Source organism: Diadema setosum, chromosome 15 (assembly GCF_964275005.1).
Source record: "Diadema setosum chromosome 15, eeDiaSeto1, whole genome shotgun sequence".
Taxonomy (NCBI): domain Eukaryota; kingdom Metazoa; phylum Echinodermata; class Echinoidea; order Diadematoida; family Diadematidae; genus Diadema; species Diadema setosum.
The window spans coordinates 16,104,525-16,116,634 of record NC_092699.1 but is presented as its reverse complement, the minus strand read 5'-3'; the positions used below and the strand labels follow the sequence as shown (position 1 = coordinate 16,116,634).

The window sequence follows — 12,110 nt, the reverse complement described above, 5'->3', positions numbered from 1 at the left end:
AAGCGATATTACACATATTATTTGAGATAAGCAATATTACACATACTATTTGAGACAAATTTCAATTTTTTAATCAAGCAAGATCATCAGGGATGATAAGTGAACACTGTTTTTTGAGGATTTATTCTAAATTTGGTGTGTTTTTCCTAGATTATTGATCCGTACGTCGAGGTTGAGGTGGTAGGGCTCCCTCGTGACTGCACCAAGGCACAGACTAAGACCGTCCAAGACAATGGTGAGTCAAACCATATCCCTTAACCCAAAGCTGACTCTATTTCCTACCACCATTTTTCCTCCTCTGTAGTGGATGGGTTGATGACACTCACTGCAGGCCATCCCAAAAACTTCCTGTCTTTGAGGCCTAATTTCACAAACGAAGTTAAGATGTAAATCCATGGATTATACAAATTTTGCCTGCATAAATGTGCATCAAAGATTACATACAAGACATCAAGTATTTAACATATGTGACCCGCTACAACAAAAGGATCCTAAAGTCGCTGACGGCTGAGCGGAGAAAAACGAGTTTGAAGCCACATCATCAAAATTGGTCAAAACTATTGGATTTCTGTTTTTGGCATAATTTTGTAGTCTAATGTTTTGTCTATCATCTGCCAAAATTTCGAAGCTAAACGATCAAAGGAAAAGCAAGAATTCAGAGTTTTTCTGGGCCTTGATTTTCCGACTTTCAACGTAACAGAAACGTGTCCGAAGATTTGGGTTTAGCGCCGCAGCTAGACTCCGCCCCTAGCAACGAGAGAGTGATCTCATTCGTCAGTGCGTGGCATTCTGATTACTGATTGGTTGTGCGTATACTGCTGGCGCTAAGCCTGAATAAACATCGTGGAGGTTGCTAAGAGCATACCTTCTATTGTCAGCGGTGAAAACTGTCTCGCCTCCCCTTGATCATGATAGCGTCGGAAGGAAAACTTTGAAGGCGTTTTTCTCGAAACTCTGATTTCCTCAACCACTTGACATGCGCTAATAAAATCATTGATATCTCCGGAACTGAGTACTTTCATGAGTTGTGTTATATATGAAATTAAAGTAGAAGAGTAGGGAAATTATGTCATGCTATTTTCAGAAAATTGTCCTCCCCCGACTTTTGGATCCTTTTGTTGTAGCGGGTCACATATAACAGTGACGTGAACATGTGAAGGGCATGCCTGTATCCCGTTTGTTTTAGTCCATGCAACATGAATCTGAACAATGAATTTGATTTAAGTTATGTACCTTTCTGAATTTAGGCCTAAATGTTGAGCATCTACAAATTGTATGTCTTGTTTCAAACATTATATCACCATAATTGAATAAGCAATATTTTGACATTTTCATCATGCAAAGGTACTCCAACAAAACAAGCTGATGTAGCTACATGTGACTGTAATGAGCATTTGGCATAGTGAAGTGGGTTACAGCTGTAGCTTCACTTCAGTGTCCATCAAATCAATTTTCTTTGATAATTATTGTTTTCAGGTTGATCTTTGTTGAATATGTTTGCACGCAAATGATTTGCAGTGAAATTCAGTGTTGGGGTAGGAATGTGTGATGCATTATCTCAAAAGGCATGCAATATGTTGGGAAAATGAATTTTTGGTTTTTGGCGGACCTGAATTCGTTAGATGCAGTTAGATTTCTTCATTACACTGAAAGTGATTTTTTTAAAGATCTAATGATAATCTTTTTCTTCTTCTTCTCCTTTTCTCCTTTTTTCCTCTTCTTTTTCTTTTCCTTCCTCTTCTTCTTCTTCTTCTTCTTCTTCTTTTCTTCTTCTTCTTATTCTTCTTCTTCCATTCTTCTTCCCCAGGATTCAACCCAGTATGGGACTGCATCATGACATTCCCCATCAGTCTCCCAGAGCTAACCCTGGTCAGGTTTGTGGTTTGGGATGAGGACCCTATCGGGAGGGACTTCATCGGACAGGCCACATTCCCTTTCAGCAGTATGGCCCAAGGTACTCCACCTTACCCCACTTTTCAAATCCACCTGTTTGGCCCTTCCTCCTGTTCATACACACTTTAGAATAATTAAATCCTCTGTCTTATTCCTAAAGGAAACAAAGGTCCAATTGAGAGAAGTGTTAATGATTGCAATGTAGATTACAGTGTTTAAGGAAATTAAACCCAAATATAAATGTGGTCAGAATGAAAGTAGCAATATTAGTAGAATACATCAGTGAAAGTTTGAGGAAAATTAGATCTTTGATTCAAAAGTTATGAATTTGTAAACCATTGGTGCTGTCGTTGCTGGATATGGAGATGACTACAGTTCATGGCATCATGTATGGGCAACATCATAAAGAAACTATAAACAAAATTCGACATATTTTCACTTTTCCGTCAGAATGAAAAAAGCGCTTGACTACTTACTTCTTTCAGAAAGCAAGGGGAACAATAGTATTTCACCATGCCAATATGTCATTAAGAAGTTGATGGAATTTTTACCTTCAATGGAAAATTAAATTTTGTGGAATCCTCCTTATATTTCAGAGTATTGTTGTCCACACATGACATTAAGAACTGTAGTATTCTTCTGAAACTGAAAACATTTCATAACTTTTGAATTGATTGTCCAATTTTCCTTAAACTTTCACTGATGTGTTGTATTTTACATTTTACATTTACATTTGGTTTTGGTTTCCGTTACACTACATAAAACCCTTAATCTTCCTTGAAAGTAGGCTATTGCAAAGATACATATCTTTCAGTGCCAAATCAATAAATTTCCTCTAGAAAGGTCATCATAATTATGTACAATTATGGAAAAATATCATTTCTAAATCATGACTTGTAAAATGTATTTCCTCTTGAGCAGTGTTGCCCCATCTAACAAGGATGTGGTCAAGAACATTTCTGATAAAACCTGAAATTGACCATCTTTGTCAGGTACAAAGAAATGTGTAGACTTTGATAGTGGTTGTAATTTTTGTTTTCTGTGACCTTTGTTTTTCTTAAAAGGATACAGACACATCCACCTGGAGGGCCTGGATCATGCCACCATATTTGTGCACATAACCATTGAAGATCTCACTGACAAGGTAATGTGACAACTCCGACATACATTGTAGATGGATCGACAATACTTGTCAACCTTGTCTCTGAGTCATGCATAAATGACTAAGAATGCACAGAACACTGAAGTATATTGCACTTTAATACTTCCTTACTTTAATGAAACAGTTAATTATATATTTCCAGATACACTTACTTGCACTATTCTCTGATTTTGTCATTTGACATGATGTTCAGCTCTACGTGTGAATGTAAGTGATGTGTGTAGAAGATTTTATAAAGTTGTATACTCTACCAAACCATTGTGTGGAAATGACTTAATATTCTACATGCAACTTTTACTTTACACTTTCACACAAAATAGCGAACACTGAATACTGCTTCAAAAAATAAAATGTGAACATCATGTATAATTAGTTTCATTTGCGTTATCTCTGTGTGAAATTTCAGAAGTACGTTAAAAACAGTCGAAGTCTGCGCTCTACTTCCATCACACGCGTCTCGACTGCATCCCCCAGCCGGCACCGCACGAAGTCCATTGACAATGAGGTGAACCTCCTCTCCGGCAGCCCAGTCCACCACCAGTCCTCTCCTAGGCGTCGTCCCTCCCTGGCCGAGCGGCTGGGCATCCGTCGCCGACACAGCACCACCACCCTCCTCGTGGAGAACATCATGACGGTGGCCGGAAGAGTCGGCACCAGTGGCGGGACGCACTCCCCAACCTCGCCCACCGCCTCGACTCCGCCCACTTTTGGGATGCTGAGGCAGAAGAGGCGGAGCTACGAGGGCGAGATGCGGAAAACGCGTTCACAGAACGATGAGCCGGACAGTGCAGATGATGGTAAGATATGTGAAGACCAGTTGGCAAGCTCCTTACATTTGCAATCTATAAGACTTAGTGCCCCATGGACAAAATGTCAGTAAAATCTCATGCATCTCATCTGAAGTATCTCACTATTACAGACTGTATGAATTAAAAGAAAACTTGTGCATTCTTGCATCCATAGTAACCATTCATTCTAATACATGCAAAAGAATTCTGCTTGACCATTAAGTCCAGATGCAGGTATATGTTGTTTCAATTAACAGTTTGAGATGTCATATACAAGTTGAATGGACACTGGAATGATTTACAATGTATCTAATAAGTTATAGCATACATCTTATGTACCTAGAGAGAATGCATGATGACAGAAAATTAACACATGTTTCTTAAAGTACATGCATTATGATTTTGCCAAAGTCTGATGAAACATGATTGCCTTTGATTGATAATTATATTATAAAGTAACTTTGCATGCACCGATCACACAATGTACTGGTGTTACCCCAAGGAGGGGATGGTGATGTCAAGAATAGGCTTTCAATTTTTGTGTACATCCATCATCTTTATATTGCTCTTGTTCTTTTGTAATGAAAGTGGTAAAAAATTGGAAGATAGTTTATCAAAATGAAATTTACTCTCCGATGTCACTCTACACTGATAGTCTGCCTTGAATCAATAGGTTTTTCCAACTACATAGATCATATCTGTGACATTCTGTTTTTGTGGGTTTTTTTTTTTGTTTTTACTGATCTTTTTTCATGCATGTATATGACACAGAGCAAGCTTTGGTCAACACTTTTTTAAACATTCTTACTAAAAGTTTTTGAGATATTTCTGTTGGGTCTGGCATGCACTAATACAAATATTAAAAAATGGAAAACCTCATTAATCGAAAGTATTTGCAATTTATGATCAATTGATTGGTTGAGCCAACCACAAATTAATAGGGTGTAATCTTGTTGTAGGTAAATATTTTCGAAGCTTATGAACTGTTCATCTCTTGCCTCTACAGGTATTCAAGGGAGTGCCACCAATAAATGTTTTAAATATCTGTCATAACCAACACGTATAAATCTAATTGTCTCATGTGTGATTGTACATGATTTTAAATCACATTTTGTCGAATACAAAACTAATTTTTGGCCCAATTAGAAAATTTGGAATGCTGAAATTTGCCTCTGCATTGCACATGATGTGATCACTTTCTAAGATACATTGGGTGTTTTTCTCTGCTTTCTTACATTTAAAAGATTTTCTTCTGAGGCATCTTTAAGTCATTATCTTAAGCATTTTCATACATTCATTCATATTAACATTTGAACCATTGCCATTCTCATTTTGCTTAACCACCAATTTATGCCAAGGACCAAAGTAACAGGTAATAATGTCATAGATGTGCCTGTACTTAGTGTATACATCAATTTAGAGAATTGCTGTTATCTTATCTTTTTTGGCCTTCTACAATACACCCCCTTCTTATTCTGAAATCTTCATAGCCTTTATATACGTAGGCCCACCAGGCTTCAATATAATGCAAAGTGTTCATTCTTGTTGTTGCTGTTCACAGATTTTTGTATGACACTGTGCTGTGTGATTTGCTCTTCTTGCATGCCCATTTGTTCACCTTTAAAGCATTTTCTTCCATTCTCAGTTGGTACCAAGCCCTCCTTCCCAATCATTTGCAGCTGACTGATTTTTTGAAGTGATTAAAAAAAATCGATTTTTATCCCATGAACCAATTACAAATGAATAATCCCCAAAATATTTTCCACAAGATTTTGCTTTATCCCAAATTTACCGTGATTTGTTTTGTCTTGTGTGGTTTCTTTTTCAAACACCACACACAAGTCAAGAAACATTGAGGTTCAGTGGATAAAACTTTAAAAGCAAAGCATGAAATACTCATTGCCTACCCCTTTGGAGGGGACTTAAAGGGATGGTGTAAATGTTGTTGAGATGGAGCTTTAGGTTTCCAACCTCTTTGTGAGATAATGATAAACCTCCTATGAAATATGAAAGAGCATACAATTCTATTAAAGAGAAATTGAAAGTTTATTTGATGAAAATTGGTTTTGAAATGGCCAAGATATCATGAATAAGGCAATCCTAATGAAAGGTGGGACCCACATTTTACGATTGCTTTGTTTTAATTTGTTTTTATATATCTCAGCCAATTCAAAACCAATTTTCATCAAATAAACTTTGAAATCCTCTTAGAATTCTATACTCTCTAATATTTCATGAGTGGTTTCTTACCATCTTGAAAAAAAGCTGAATCTACATCTCAACTAAAATCATACCATCTCTTTAAAACCATTAGTCCTGTGGTAGATTGGTCATGAAATCAATAAAACATATAAAGAAAAAAAAAAGATTGGTAATGAGCATTTACTTACTTCTTCAGTCGCCATATGAAATAAACCCAAACAGACACACAAACTAGGTGATTTCTTGCCAGGGGGAGGGGGGTGTATTTGCACTACCTCTACAACCACAGTATGGTTTGAAAATGCTCCTTAACATATTGCAAGTGTCCTTCCTTTCATGTCTACCTTTACAAAGGCATCACGTTTTATTGATTTGTGCCACACACTTGATGAAAAGTTCTTTTTTGTGTGTGTAATATTATATCACCTAATGGTTCAATGAAATATGCAAAATGAAATGTGTGGAAAAATATATGCTGTTTACATAAAATTAATCAGAATGAGCTTCAGGTTTGTTTGTTTTTTAGATATTACAGAGCCAAATCAAAATCTAGTATCAAAAGGCATCTATCCTTTTCATTAGTGATGTTTAAATGCTTTCTTTAATTCTAAATAATGTTTAAATTATTGTAGTGTATGCTGCTCTTTTACTATTATTCACTGGTTTCACGTAGAGTAAATGTTAATTGCTATCATTTAATTTCTGTTCAAGACAGAAGCCATAGCAGTTATTCTTTTGTTTCAACACAGCTCAAAGTAGAGAAAGTTTATGTGTGTAATCACTAGCTTTGATTGAACTGTAAATTGTTTTTTCATTCTTCAGTTGCACAAACGAGATCAGCCTTCTTTGTACCTTGTTCCTAATATTGATGTTTGGCTTCTTTTATAAATGTTCATTTGTCCCTCTTTACTGTGAAAGTAATCTATTCTTGTAATACATCTTCCAAGAAAATATCTGTTGATATCGATTACCACTTTCTATATATCTGGTTCTCTTTCATTATTCTTTTTTCTTAGTGATTTTATGTATGAAGAGCAGGAACATGTTTGCCATGCCTAGTACTTTATTTCTTCAGAAAATCCATTCTTCTATGAGGGGAAAATCATTCTGTAATGCCTCAAATTTGCACATAATAATCGTATCATATCTTACAAGAAATTGACTCCAATATAAAATCAGAACTTTGATCTTAAAGCTGCATATATGGAAAGAGGGATTTGTGTCAAATGGTTTCATTTTCATGTCATGACACTGTCAAATTTATTTCATTTTCCCCTTCCTTCTGTGTTTCAGTATTCACTGAAGACAAGGACGACTTGTATCCTGTTGATTCTGAGTCTGTGATTGAGCTGATCTCGTCCTCTGGAGACACAGCAGAGTTAGAGGCAGATGGTTCAATCAGCATTCCTCTGGATAGTATCCCTCAGATCCTTAGGCTTGGACTGTCTCCGTCCATGCTCCTCCATGTCATCCAGGAGAGAAGACTCAGCCTGAGGGCCTCACCCTCTTCTGATTTCCTCTCATCAGCAGACTTTTGGGACTCCCGGGAAGGGAAGGCCATGTCTGGTTGCGAGAGCGATTACGATGACGACTTCACCTATCCTGTATTCGTGCCTACAGAGCCTCCAGCTTTGAGCGAGGGAAGCGCAATACTTAGCAATAATGACATGTCTGTGGAGATAGAGGCCATCATGTCAGCCCGTTTCCCTCCTGACAAACTCCTCCAAGACGATGGGGAATCTCTTGATGACTGCCAGTCGACAGAGATGTCCTTCTCAAGTCTTGGGTCAACTGACGATATTTCAATAACTGAGTTGAAAGAAGAGCTTTCCAGAGGGCGGGGAGAGGATCCAAACTCTCCCAGCCGTTCACTTACACAAGTAATCTTACCCCCACAAGTACATAATGAACTGCCTGTAGAGGGACAAGCTCCTACCAGTGCACCATTGCAAGTGCAGCAGGATATGACAAGAGATGACAGAAAAGATGGCAAAGCCACCAGCAGCATAGGTAGTCACAGTTCCCTGAATGAAAAACAGGTTGATGCAGTGGATATTCCAAAGGAAGCAGACACCAATAGCACTGATGATACAGAGGAAGAGACCAGAAGACGAGATATGGCAGAGGCATCATCTAGTCATTGGTCAGAGCCAGATGAGAATGACATGGGCTCGCTCAACTATGTAGTTGACTCGCTGCTTGACCTTGCGGCCAGTTTGGCAAAAGAAGAAGAAGAAATCAGAGCATCCATGAAGTTGGAACAAGCAAGCTCTTCAAAAAATGAGGGAGAAGAAGAAGTTGGAAGGAAAATGCCAAATCATGGAGTTCTGCATCATCCAGTGGAAATTTGCCGGAGTAACGACACTTTCCCTACCGCAGTATCTAAACCTGAAGACGAGACTGTAAAAAACTCATGCCATGCTCCAGCCTCCAGTGACACCAGCAGCAGAATTCTCACAGGAGCTTTGCCAACTGCAGTCAATAGCTGTCAGAATTCTATCCAGCAGGCCAAGAATGAAATTCAGAAGGCTTCTTCGAGGACTCAATCAAAGCCCAAAGCTTTTGCAAGGAGCTTCAGCGGTCTGTTTCAGAAACACGATCTCTTTGTTTCAAAGCAGTCAGAGGCCAATTCAAAAGGAGGGCTGAGATCATCACTGAAGAAGCGATTCACAACTAGGAGTGTTCCTGATATCACCAAGGTAGATATGCTTACAAAAGGACAGCAAGAAGATGAACAAGGAGAAAGGAATGCAACAACTGAGCTATCTAGGAGCGTCCAATCCCTAGAAACAGTGATACCACAGCAAAGTACCAAAAACTCAAGTCAGGAAACAATGAAGGGAACATTCAAGGTGCAAACGAATATGGAATGCTCCAAAAACAATGTGTTATCTGAAAGCGACTCCACAGATGTTCCTATTACCTGTACTGGGGAATCTCTAGAAGAGAGTTCTCCTGTTGCAGTCATCAATGGCAATGTTGATGTTGGTGAAGAAATTGCACAAGATCCTATAATAACCCAACCACAAGATACAGACCAGGAAGCTCAATGTATAGACACCATCGAAAAGTCCACTCAAACTGATGAAAGAACTGACATGAGGCAGGTGGAATGTTCTGAAGACACCAGCACCAGCCAAGGTCACAGTAATTGGCATCGTGAAGGTAATCTTACAAGACCATTAAGTTGTCCAGTCTTGCCTCAAGAGACAACCAAGAATCAGGGAAAGAGCAAAATAGTCTACTTCCATGATCAGCCCTTGGACAAGGTTGAAGAACCACTGTCATCCGATGAGTACATTAACTCCGCGATAGATCATGGAGTGGAGATCTTAGCAAATGCCCAAGTTGATTCAAATAATGAGGCTTCTAGTGGAATTGAACCAGTTCTTCAGCAGGCACCTCTTGAGGGGAGCAACCTTAAGGGAGCTGGGAGCAGGGATAGTGGAGATGGATTTGGAACCCACATCTGCATAGTTAAGGGATGCAGTTGTGGCTTCCAAAGCCTGTCACAACTCTTAGATTCAAGTCTACTGACAGAGACTTGCTTCACAGGAGATGATCAAGAAGAGACTGGAGAAGATGTAGAGAGAGCAAAGGGAATGAACAACATTCCTGATGTTAGAGATAGAAATGAGCAAACTGTGGAGAAAGAAGCTGATGTGCAGTCACCCGCCACTTTGGAGTCTTCCAGAGAACATGTTGCCAGCAGTAGAATCATGCTGTCAAACTCAAAGGAGAATGAGGATGTGTCCACTCTGAGCTCTGAGCTTAAGACTACAAGGAGAAACATAAGTAAGTTCAGGAGTGAGTACAACCGGAGTTTTGATGAAGAAGACAGTGATGATGAGAGGAAGAGCACCATGCATCTGAATGGAAGTGTGCAGTGTGACCTTGGAGTACAAGATATCCAGACAGCAGAGATATTACCTGAGACCCTCTACAGCAGGGCAATGGATTCTGTTGGTTCTGTCAAGCCATCAAATTCTGGCCCCAGCAGCATCAAAACATCTCAACATCAGACCATCCCTGGAAAGAGAGCCAATGTAGATGTCGTAGCAGGTCTTGAGAGCAGTGCATCAATTGCCATACTTGAGCAAGCTGAGAACAGTGACCGATCGTCAGATAGTGATAAGGTTTTCCTGCAAGAATGTACTACTAGTGAAGAAGATGCTGTGGACTCCGACTCACAGCTGTCTCATGGTAGGGTGACAAAGGTAGCCGATGAAAGCATCAAAAATGAAAGTAGGTCCGTTGAAGAGGGACTAACAGAGAGTGGTGCCACTGCAGAAAAACCTTTTGATGTGCTTAAATCTCTTGAAGAAGTGACATCACTTTTAGACAATGAACTGTCTCAGAGGAGGAATCTGAGAAGGAGCTCTTCCCCTGGATCATTACTGCAGATTCCCCATACCATCTCTAATCGCCAGATGGATGCATCTATGACCCAGAAAATGGCTACCACTAAAAGCAAGCCAGAGATTGGGGGAGCAATTTCAGTCAGGTTTCTCAGCCGAATCCCTCGAAGCCACATGTCGGCATATGCTTATAGTGACTCTGACTCTGATTATGACTCCACCACCAGTGGTTCATCCCAGGATACTGTGGTTGATGCCATCGCCAGACATCCAAGAGGACTTAAATGCAAACCTCCTGTTCCACCCAAGACTAGCACAGTCACACCGTCCACATCTGTGCCAGTATGCTCCAGCCAGCCAGCAAAGAAGAAGCCACCTGTTCCTCCAAAACCAAGACATCTCAGGAATCTTTTGACACAGAATAAACCCAGAGATGGCATCACACTTAGCCATACTACTCTCTCTGAAGGTGGAAAAAGTGATCCGCTTGCTGGGACCTGTAACACCAACAACAACAACAGAAGTGCACTTCAAGAGGGTTGTGCCGTACCTTCAGAGATAACTTTGCCTGAGCAGTCATTTCTGGGAATTTCCAATAATGAAGCTCAGGATGCTGGGAACAGTAAAGAGCAGAAAACTATTTCACCATCGACATCATCATCAGCACCACTGTCATTAGAAGATACCTTAGATTTTGCTTTACCTGAGGGTCATGTGACACAAGCCATTTCATCCAAAGAAAGATCAGACCCAGCAGATGCTACTGAGCGAACAAATAATGGGAGGCCATCTAATGAGTCAAATGCTCGGTGCCAGAATTCGGGATCTGGCATTGTGGGGGAAGGTGATGTCTCCAAGGAAATGGCAGGAACTACCTTCAACGTGACCATGAGGGTAAAGACTGGAAGAAGACCACCTAAGCTCCAACACAGACACAGTACAGGGTCACTCTTTGCTATGAATGGTGAAGCAGCTTCAGAAGATTTCTCCAATCAGATAATCTCCGTAAATCGAGAGTCCTATCTTGACAGAGTCAGCCATGGTGGGTGGGACTGCTCCGTGAAAAGTTCGACTCTAGGAAGAAAGAGGCATCAAAGTCAAAGGGTGTATTTTATGCTAAATGTATAAGAGTAAATGCAAGATTGTCTCTGAGTGTTTTCTAACGGCAAAGTATATCTCATCTCATTCAAACTACATTGTTCAACATTACTTTGAATAGTTTCCTTATCATTACCTCAGTTTGTTACTCGATTTTGATTTGCTCATCATCTGTATGCATAGGTATTCCTCCTTAGTTTTACAATGTGTACCTTGTTATGTTTCAGTTTAACTAGGTACAGAAAATATTCTGCCAAGGATTAATTCTTCCTGAACACAATTTTGGTTTGTTGGTTGTCATTGAGTGTGCATGGGGTGTGGATGTTTGTTTGTTGTATTTTTTACTGTGTTATTCCTGATTTGCATTCATGTATTGTGTTCCCATCGTCTGCTGCATCATTTGAAGGAGATGTCACACAAACATTTTACCGAATGCTTACATGCTAGTCCAGAGTGATACAGGCGTTTAGTACCATCTTCATATTTGAGTGATAACGACTCTATACAGTACACTTTTCCCTTTTCAGTTTGATATGGTCAAATGTGTCCAAACTTTATAGTTACGATATTTTATTTGAGTATTTTTTTTCATGCCTGAAGGAAATGCAG

At 39.5% G+C, this 12,110-nt stretch overlaps 1 protein-coding gene across 1 annotated transcript in view; it reads left to right on the top strand.

Annotated features, from left to right (window-relative positions):
- Positions 1-11,573, top strand: part of LOC140238565 (uncharacterized) — a 55,090-nt gene extending 43,517 nt beyond the window's left edge. Inside the window, exons 19-23 of the mRNA XM_072318466.1 lie at positions 151-235; positions 1,808-1,954; positions 2,958-3,037; positions 3,462-3,852; positions 7,339-11,573. Coding sequence (XP_072174567.1) covers positions 151-235; positions 1,808-1,954; positions 2,958-3,037; positions 3,462-3,852; positions 7,339-11,531 — 4,896 coding nt within the window. The 3' untranslated portion in view covers positions 11,532-11,573. The remainder of the gene's footprint in view (positions 1-150; positions 236-1,807; positions 1,955-2,957; positions 3,038-3,461; positions 3,853-7,338) is intronic.
- Positions 11,574-12,110: the final 537 nt, after the last annotated feature.